The sequence below is a fragment of the Gymnoscopelus microlampas genome, assembly GCF_963454915.1.
Source record: "Gymnoscopelus microlampas genome assembly, chromosome: 21".
Taxonomy (NCBI): Eukaryota; Metazoa; Chordata; class Actinopteri; order Myctophiformes; family Myctophidae; genus Gymnoscopelus; species Gymnoscopelus microlampas.
The window spans coordinates 21424435-21434561 of record NC_139958.1 but is presented as its reverse complement, the minus strand read 5'-3'; the positions used below and the strand labels follow the sequence as shown (position 1 = coordinate 21434561).

The window sequence follows — 10127 nt, the reverse complement described above, 5'->3', positions numbered from 1 at the left end:
TGATCTGATGATAGAAAATGTCAATTTGTTTTAATAAATGTGACTGAAGGAATTTGAATATGCAGAAGATGACCAGCCTAAATGACTGGCACCCCATAGCAGGTGCACCTAGTCAGCAAGTGCTTTGAGTTCTTCAAATGTATTTCACATCTATGTATACCTTGTGTTGTCTTACTGTTAAATCGCTCTGGATTAAGAGCGTCTGCTAAATGCCCAAATTGTAATCTAAGTGACAATAAAGTGAATCTGAATGTAAACTTCCAAATTATAGTCTTCAAGAGACAATAAAGTGGCCGCACACACTGGTAGCCAAAGGGCCAATATTCTATTCTGGACGCAAAGTAATGGAAATGGACGTATCGGCAGCTAACTGTCTTATAGGGCTCATACCCTGAAGAAGGCAGTTACGAAACGTTGGTTTCAATTACTCATGGGGTTTCTATATGTGGCACCACAAAATGTAGGGGCTATCTTATTGTGTCATATAACTACATGATACAAGTTACTATAAATTGACACTATTGTTACGATTCTCTTATTCGTGTTTAATCATAGTGGCACTAAATAAGGTGGCAGTGGCACTAAATATTGTATTGCTTTTCTGGATTGTGGATTAGTAGAGCATCGTGTGACCAAGTGTCTGTCCAGTGACAATAAGAATCAATGTCACTACTGACTTATAAATAAAATAGAGTTAAATAACATTACCATTACAACTTTGTCATTTGTTACATCTCAAATCTGTAATTTGCAATAAATGAATGCTAAAAGGGTCAGCTGCTTTAATCATAGCAGCAATTGTCATTTGAGGATATTTATATTCTGGTCGTCTACCTGTAAAATACTGACAATATTACATAAAAAACATGATGAAATGAAATGGCATGTTCCAGGTGAATACTGTGCCATAATGAGTAGGCAAATTGAATCAAGTTTATACTGTTTTACTAGGCTGTGATCAAGTGTGTTTCTGCTATCGCTATTTTTTAAATGTTTTAATGATGAACCTCATTCTATTCCTATAATTATAGCAGAATAATTATACCAAAATAAGCACGCCAGGTTCAGAGTGGTTAAAACAAATTGAGTTTTAATAACTGTCAACCTGGCGTCCCTGTTTTGGATTTCCGATTAGAGGACTTCAAAGTAAGACGAACAGCTCGTCTTACTTTGAAGTCCACTTATCGGAAATCCGACCGTTACAGAAGTTTACTTGACGCAGGTCTCTAAACGTTGTTCGGCTTCCTTACGCCAGTAGCGGTGTGTCAGTGGGATTTCATTGCTACCGGAGTGGAGAGAACCAGGAAAACGGGCAAGGGGAAGGCTGGACCCATTAACCCACAAACTGGCATCGCATTGGGGCTGAGGGGGTCGCCCTGACGAGTTGTCAACTTCAACATCGTTCAAGTTGATCATAAGTTGAGCTGCGTGGTGTGACCATCTGCTCTCTCTCCCCAATGTCGGATTTCAAGCTCGGGATCGTTCGACTTGGCCGTGTGGCCGGGAAGGTGAGCTGGATCCGAGGAGGGCTGCCATGTGCGACGAGCAGAGGAGGGCCCGCGCGGATCACTAAAGCGCACATAAACTCGCCGTGGCGATGCTTGACCACCAAACGGTTCAATTGCAAACAACCGTTGTTGATACGGCGCCCGTGCAAAATGTTCCAAACCTGGTACAGTGTGTAATTTCAGCGGATTAGTGTGATGCCGCCGCGCCGACTTCGACTTGATTTTTCCTCCATCTCCGCTAAAGCTAACTTAGACCGGGTTCGATTCGATTTAGCCAGTTTGGCATATCCGATGACGAGGGTGTCGGCGGATACGGAAACACTCGTGTTTGTGCATGTGTGATATGACCGGATATGAGGTTCAGAGTAGGCGGGCTCTGGGCCGGATGGCTCTGTTTAAAATGGAATGGAAACAGGGCTTTCCACGGGTGCTGCGGAAAGCCTGGTGACGCGAGGTTTAAAGCTAACATCAGCTAGCCAGCGGCTAACGTTAACCCTTAATCCAGACTAAACGTCGTTCAGTCAACCGCATGTGTACTATATCGACAGGAGCGAATGTTATTTTGTTTTCCGTAACCTATCATTGTTCCACCTGGTGTTTTTTAAGGTGAACTTCAATGTGATGAGGATGTTGGTGTGCAGCTTGTTGTGTGTTAATGAGGAGGAAGCCATTGCCACGCTAGAACGTTATATCCACTATCTTTTGTGTAAAGCGGCAGGGCTCTGGTATAATAATGATCATACGTGGTTTATGCTTTATGGCTTAAACTGTCTCCACAAATATGATATTATTTTCCTCCTTTACTCAAGTTGCGCCATATGCAGACTGACTGCACAGTAAAATCATGAGTGGTACTTAAACTCTGAGAGTGTTTGTCTGTAACTAACGGGGGTCCATTTGGTTAAATTTGTGCATCCTCAGATGGATAAATGATCAGCTTCCCATCTGCAGAGTATCACAGAGTAACGTTAGTTAGCTTACCAGTAGATAACGTAATTAAACACTGTAAAAATGCATGTCCTATAAAAAAATATTAAATTCAATGTCACTCAAAACGCTTGTTTTGATCAGCATCCAGTCTGTGTTGTATTATTTAAGCAAGGGTGCACTGTTTTCTCAGAGATTCCAAGTTGGTATATTGCTATGTGCTGTATGTGCATCCTAAATATCTATGGACAAAATCCAAGTTGATTTAAAGATCTGATACATCACCTGCACTGACTGAGTCACATGTAGGATGCCCATTATGTCCCCATCAGCTTTGTAAACATTGTCAACGTTTTTCATGCCAAGGACCCCTTAGCTGAGAGACGGATGAAGCAGGGACCCCACTACATATTGTATAAAATACACCATACACCAAGATGTGTTTGTTTTTGTTTATTTTAGACATTTAACCACTTAAACCCTCAATACTTAGAAAGCTTGACCTTTGGCTCTTGGACCTTTTTCATTTCCCCCTCCATACCAAGCTACTTTGCCGAAAATAGACAATCTACAAGCTCACAGCTGTGAGGCGTTGTGAGCTTATAGATCGGCTATTTTCAGCTAATGTTCCCCTCAGAACAGGGATGCTAGTGGTTAAAGTAAAGGGGAAAAATCCTATCACACAAATATATGGTGGCCCCCTGTAGTAACTCTGACCCCCTGATGAAGACCTCTGATGTAGATGAAACCTGTTTTAAACATGCCACTTCATTCTGCTCTACAAGGTGCTCACAGTTGTTGTATTATTAGGGTTTTAGTTGTTTCATTTAGTGCATTAAAGAAAATGTTTGTTTTTCAGACTAAATACACACTGATTGATGAACAGGACATACCGCTGGTGGAAAACTATGCGTTTGAGGTAAATGGCTAAGATTTGCATATTACAGTACAGATCTGGGTTAGGCTTTCCAGCTTTCCAGTATACTATATATATTGTATTTTTGTGTTAAACATTTGCATTGATATCACTTATAGGCACGCATGGAGGTTGATGCGGATGGCAATGGGGCAAAGATCTTTGCCTATGCCTTTGACATTGGTAAAGGGCGATGGGCAGGCAGGCCACTACATGAGCTGCTCTGGTGAGTTGATTAATTAATACACCTATACTGTATATTGCAATTTCTCTTTTTTTACATTCACATAATTAGGAATGCATGGAGTGAACCAGTGTGCATAGAGATTGTTCATAGACACTGTGCATGGATTGGAAGTTAGCTCTCAATGGAGAGACAGATGTCTGTCTTAAGAATTAGACTGCAGTTTGATTTTTGACATGAGTATAAGGGTGGGCTGTCAAATGTTCTCTTAGGAAAAATGTAAGCCCTATATACGCCGTTCTATGATGATTAGCGAAAATAGACAATCTACAAACTTGTGAGCTTGTATCGTAGTTTGCTACTTTTGCTATTTTTGAAAAATTCTGCAAATGTTTGCCTATAACGTCATGCACAAAATAGGAATGCCAGGTTGAATGTGGTTAATAACCGTTGTTATTCTGCAACTTATCTGCAGTCTTACAGATAATTATAAATGTGCATATATTTCTATAGGGAGAAGCACAGAGGAGGCATTGCCCCCAGTTTTCAAGTGGTCCACATCAACTCTGTGACAGTGGACAACCGGCTGGACAATTTGCGCCTGGTTCCAGTGGGCTGGAGCCCCAAACCTGAGGAGATCTCCAGCAAGCAGAGGTAGTACCACAGCTAGTTTTGAGTTAATATTATAAAATTGCAAGACAGATATTCTAAAAATGAGACTTTACTAATAGTTCCGTGCAACAATTGCCACCAACGACACTTCATTTGCACCAGTCCGAGGCTAGCTTTACGATGGAAATACAAGAAAATATTTTTCATACAAATGAAATGATGGAATGAAAACGGATTCTGTCTTCAGTCTGACATTACCTCCACCCTAAGCACTTTCCAGGGGGGGGGATTTACTTTCCCCTACCAATCAGTAGAGATCAACGTATCCGATCCTCTCTGTGAACTGTGTAGTTTTTCCAAATAAGAAAAATACATGATTGAAATATGAGGCACATTTCAAGTGTGCGACAACGCGAGTACCTGCAGTTTAGATCCTGTTGCCTGAGGGGACGCGTGTTGTGCTGATTTATCCAGTCAGTCAACGACCTGTCTGTTTGAGTTCAGTGAGTGGATATGCTACACAGGCAGACCTACAGCCAAGCACTGAACAAACTGGTGAACAAATCATTTGAACGAAACTTTATAATGAATTTTACTAAATCATTCATTACACACTGAAAAGAACATAAAATCCCAACACTGGTTATTACTCCTCACCAGTCACCTCAGCTCTTGTACACAGCTTGACAACAGCACGTAATTGGCTAATCATTAGACCCACCCCCAGCCACTCATTGGCAAATCGCTTTTTTAACTGGGAAAACTGCAGGTTCAAAACATAATGCCTGGCAGACCAGAGAAGCAGTCCACTCAGTGAAGTGGCCTTCAATCCTAATCCAGGGTTGTTTCTTAAATTGTTAGGGTGTTAATATTGTTGGTTTGGTCTTGCTTGTTTGTTTCCATTTGTTATTCCATCTCCCCTGTTGACTACAACATACCCGTCCTGGTACAACATGATGTAATGTGACACATTCCACAAATCACTATTCAACAGCAAGTGGTGTGTATAGACCGCTTATCAGACCACGTCACACTGACATCATGCAGGCATGTGCGCAGGCAGGTTGAAAAAGAACCTGCCCACTCATAAGACACAATGGAAAAGAAGACATGTGTGAAAAATGTTTACACTTCAATGCATTCCATTGAATAGAGGTTTCAAAAGCAATTCCAATACCCTGCCCCCTATTGCTGTGATTGCCACAGGCACATGCTTGCCTAATAACCTATTCTGTGTCCACCAAAGCTTGCCACCTCAGATGGTGAGCTTATTGACACTCAAACAGCCTCAATTTAAATGGGGGAAATGTGGCAGGTAAGGAGACAGTTGATGTTCTTAGAATTAGAATGTTAAAACTTTGAGGAAGTAAGAGGAAAGTGAAATTAAGATTCAATATTTTATTTGTTACATCCATACAAGATGTATAGGTAGAAAACCGTTGGTCCAACTGAATTCCCACTCGGCAGTGTCGGCACTGTGACTGCACACCTCCGGGTCGTCTTTAAATACAGTAGCATAAATGGAGCAATTAATAAATAGACCAATACACTCCAATGAACACAAGTGGCTGTGGGAAGCCGCGTGTGGAGGGTGATTTCTGTCACTGCACTAGCAACTCCTTCAGGTTTGTTGAGGCACCTGTTTAATGGGGGGCAGTACTTCCTCCACATGTGTAGCACCCTCTGAGTGAAATTCCTCACTGTCAGTTGAAAACAAGTGACTGGTGACATCACATGTATTGGAGGGGGCACGTGGCTGTCTGCAGCCAACCATGTTAGCACTTTATGTCAAGTGGATGCTTGTTCACTAATGTATATCCACCTGTTCTTTCTCCGTTTTCCATCTTCAGAGAGCAGTCCTTGTATTGGTTGGCCATCCAGCAAGTGCCAGCTGACCCAGTGGAAGAACAGTACCTTGAGCTGAGCCGAACGCGTTATTACAATGCCAACGGGGAGCTAGTGGAGGAGGAGGAATGCTCATGCACCTATTACGAGTGTCACTACCCTCCTTGTTCACTCATTGAGAGGAGGGTACGTATCATCACTAGCGGTCTTAACAAAAATATATTTGATGTTTTTAATATTTGAACTTAAAAAGGCTGTATCTCGCTTCCTAAGCACTTGTTTTTACTTTGAAAAAATAAAAATCATAATGGCCAGAAATAGATAATAATTTGGGCACTCAATGAGTTAACCAAAGTTAAAAAATAAAATGTTACCGAACATACCTGAATAATTGGAGCAATTTTCGCCAAACATAATTGTCAATTTAATTACAAGTTTGAATTTCATTCAGAAATTCAAATGTCAGGGACTATTTACTGGACAATTTATTTATTTTTATTTGTCCAAATCAAGCTGTGGTTTAAATGCATAAAAATGCAGCAATAACATAGCTTAACATAACAAATAGCAATAACTGAGAAATAACTCCACAATTATATTTAGGGTGTGGATTAAATATCTTAACCCATTTAGACCTGTTGTAACCTATACGTTGTTATACCTTTCAATCCGGGAGCCACCTCTGTCACATTAGTTGTTGCTATACATATAGCAAAATAATGTTTTGTTTATTTTTTGAGTAAGAATTTGAACGTTTTCAGAAAACTTAGGTTAGTTTTTAGAAGGCGTTTCAGAATCGGCCTCGGATCTAAATGGGTTAAGAGAGTTTGAAGTAAGCAAGTTTGATGTTCCAAATATCGTATGCTTTGAAAAATTGTCAGCGGGGTAACGTGTCCTCTTGATAATTTAGCAAGTTGTAAGATGAAAAGCAAAGTTGTACACATACCAATAGTGTTTTCTCTCACTTAGACACACACTTTAAGGTGCTCTCGTTTTCATGCTTCTCCACAGCTCAGAGAGTTTAACATCTGTGGGCGCTGCCAGGTGGCACGTTACTGCGGCTCCCAGTGCCAGCAGAGGGACTGGCCTGCCCACAAGAAGCAGTGTCGTGAGCGCAAACGGGTTCTGGCCCTGGAGTCCGAGCCTGAACGATGATCCCCTCCCTCCATTCTCATCAGGAAGAGGAGAGAGAATGGGGGGAAGGATTAGACTTGTGGGAGGGGAGGGGACGGGGGACAAAGTGCAAAAATGAAAAAAAAATAATAATAATCTGCTGACACGAGACTAACGACGGAGGACAATGTTGGTTGGTTGATGGGGTGATTGGGATTGAAGAGCTGGAGAAAATATAAAACAAAGACAACTACCACTTCCCAGAACTGATAAATCTCCATAGCTTGCTTCCCGTGTGGATGGGGATGTTTGGGAAACATTATTATTATTATAATTATTATTATTATTATTGTTTTGTTTTTTTCTTTCTTGAGGTTGGAGACCCTCGAGCTCCACCTGCTGCTATGGATTTGTATGTGAGGGGAGGGAGAGAAGTTGTTCCACTGATTTAAAAAGTTGGCACACTTTGGACCACAGTCGACTATGGACAGTTGTCATCCACTTTTTTTCTCCACCCACCAGCTGGGTTTGATGTGTGTGCGATTCGGGATCTAGGGGCTACAGTACCTGTCATTAAGCTGGTACAATGGGACATGGACCTTTTCACTGTACTGCTCCCCCTGTGACCTCTCTGGTACACATGGCTGCCATCGTCCTGGTCTTTCACCACCTTAGCCACCTCTATGTCTGTCATTCTCTCCTGAGACCAACCAGAACATGCAACAGATCGATTTCACTGATTGAATCACACTACCAGTATTGTGTGTTTGTTTGTGTGGTTGTGTGTGTGGATGCGTGTGTGTGTGTGTGTGCGTGCGCGTGTATGCTGCCGTTACAGACTGAAGGACACTGATGAAGTGGTGAGGGGGGGTTGATTAGTGTATGTCTCTTGCTTTTGAAAGGGGCCATATTATAGAATTTTACAGCTCTTGATTCAATGAAGATATTTTGTTCGGGATCTTGTGTGGGGGGAGGGGTTGACAGTTCTGTCAGGAAAAAAATATTCTGGAAGTGTTTCCTTGGTAAAATGATTTATTAAATTCTAATCAGAACATTTCAAAGAAGGCTGAATTTGAATTGGCTAGGTTTATAGTTATTTGACTGACTTGATTGGCATTCCTCTAAAGAATGGTTACAATTGGCCAACTGTGAAGGTTTTTAAGTGGCATGCCCTCTGCAACACCTCCATTTGATCAAATTGGATCTTTTGACAATTTTTGATTGTTGCAGCAGGAACCAGTGTTGGAACATTTATTTATGATGTTTTGTTGGAAAAAGCCCTATTGATTGAAATATGTTTATAAAACATTGTGAAGCACATTATTTTAACCACATTGTAGCTATTAAAGCAAAATCACAGTAAGCTAATGTTATGGGACTTTTTCGTGGGTATTTTGGAGATCTGGGCCTGTTCATTTTTTGAGGCATTTTTCTTTTCTAATGGTAAATGTCCTGATTCTGAATGAATGAATGAATCGATCTCTACACCTCTTAACATGACTTGTCCTTCCAGATCCTTTACAGCCCAGCTCAGATCACACTAACACTGAAGCCGGTTTTATGCTCGGTTGCGGACAGTTGTCACGAAAATAGCCGACATGCGTACAAGCTCGCACTATGGCGCTTTGTGAGCTTGTAGATCGACTATTTTGGTGCACGACCTCCCCCACACAACCAAGTGTAACTCGGGCTTGAATACTCCTCTGTGAGGGATGTCCTGGGATAAAACACTTGAAATCCCCACATAATGCCCAGGTTGACTTTACATACATGTAGGAGACCGTATATTCAAAAGGCTTAATACCAATTCCTTTTTTCCCCTTCTTCCTACTGCACAGGTATGATTCAAGTAAATTGGTTTCAGTTTCATCCCTAAGCACCTACCTTTTCACTGTATTATCCACACTCGCGCTCAATGTGTGTCTTCCTGTTGTGTCTTAGGTGATGAGTTCAGACAAACATTTGCATGTGGCACCAGATGTACATGCAATTTGTTGATTGTTTATTTTGTATGTATGGGTATATGTATGTGGATGGGTTCTCAACACTGCGCTCAAATGTTGGCTCCCATGTTAGTCTTTGTCATATGATTGGATGGGGAGTGATCGGCGGCAGGAGTGTACAGAATGTGTCAGAAATCCTTTTGTTTTGTAAGAATATAAGCATTAATCACCTAGAAATAAAGAGCTACAGTATGTGAATAGAAGTACAGTTGGGGGTAACTGACCATCTCTTCACTGTAAAATGATAAATAAAGAAATAAAATGTGGATATAATATGATTTTGGGGATTTTGATTGGGATGTTGAAATTACGAACCATCCTACAGGATGAAGAGTGCTGTTTTCTTGTCGTGGCCTATTAATAAGGTGTATATGGCAAACTCATGTATAATAAGACTGTGTTGCATATAGATAGTATCTACAGTATATATGTATCTACTAGCTCTGGGCCATAGCGCTAGGAGTTCTTAACGCTATGGACCAGAGCTATGTATCTACAGTATTTAGGCACAGATTGGCTGATTGGAAACAATGATCATGTATTTAAGTTGGACTGACAAACCTAAAAAAAAGAATTGTGAGGTGCTGTGAATATTGTAGTCCAGAGGTTCCCAAACGTTTATGTGGCAAGGAAATAGCCTTAGCCTCTGGATGTACCCCCCTGGTTAAACTGGCACAATCATCTTATGAATTTAAATGGAATGTTTTATATATAGTTCTGCAGGCTAGTAATTAATGAAAAAGAATGTTATGACTGTTAATCTTATAGATATTTTCGACTTCAAATCATTTGACATTTTTTGTCATAGATTCACATATTGGTCTATGCTCTCATCACATTGCACTTATGGGTTTGTTATTGATAATCCATACATAGGCTGTTTGTTCAGGATTGTGCTTCTCAACATCCTATTTTATGTATCTTGTGCCCTAAACCCAAGCTTCGCTTGCATTATTCGAGGCTTTAAATATCCCCAAGGAGCTAGGTATCAGTAAATGTGGACATTTCCTCACATCCAC

General features: G+C 40.9%; 1 protein-coding gene across 1 annotated transcript; it reads left to right on the top strand.

Annotated features, from left to right (window-relative positions):
* The first annotated feature begins 1246 nt into the window (after positions 1-1246).
* Positions 1247-9374, top strand: zmynd19 (zinc finger, MYND-type containing 19). Its single transcript, XM_084046269.1, has 6 exons — positions 1247-1508; positions 3295-3354; positions 3471-3577; positions 4049-4189; positions 5998-6178; positions 7004-9374. The coding sequence occupies exons 1-6, from the start codon at positions 1458-1460 to the stop codon at positions 7145-7147; spliced, it is 684 nt and encodes a 227-aa protein (XP_083902395.1). The 5' UTR covers positions 1247-1457; the 3' UTR covers positions 7148-9374.
* The last annotated feature ends 753 nt before the right edge of the window (positions 9375-10127 follow it).

Bases quoted from the DNA above. Each gene is read 5' to 3' on its own strand.
- zmynd19 (XM_084046269.1), top strand. From the start codon at position 1,458: ATGTCGGATTTCAAGCTCGGGATCGTTCGACTTGGCCGTGTGGCCGGG. The intron at 1,509-3,294 runs GTGAGCTGGATC...TTTGTTTTTCAG, and splicing joins TTGGCCGTGTGGCCGGGAAG to ACTAAATACACACTGATTGA. The intron at 4,190-5,997 runs GTAGTACCACAG...TTCCATCTTCAG, and splicing joins GAGATCTCCAGCAAGCAGAG to AGAGCAGTCCTTGTATTGGT.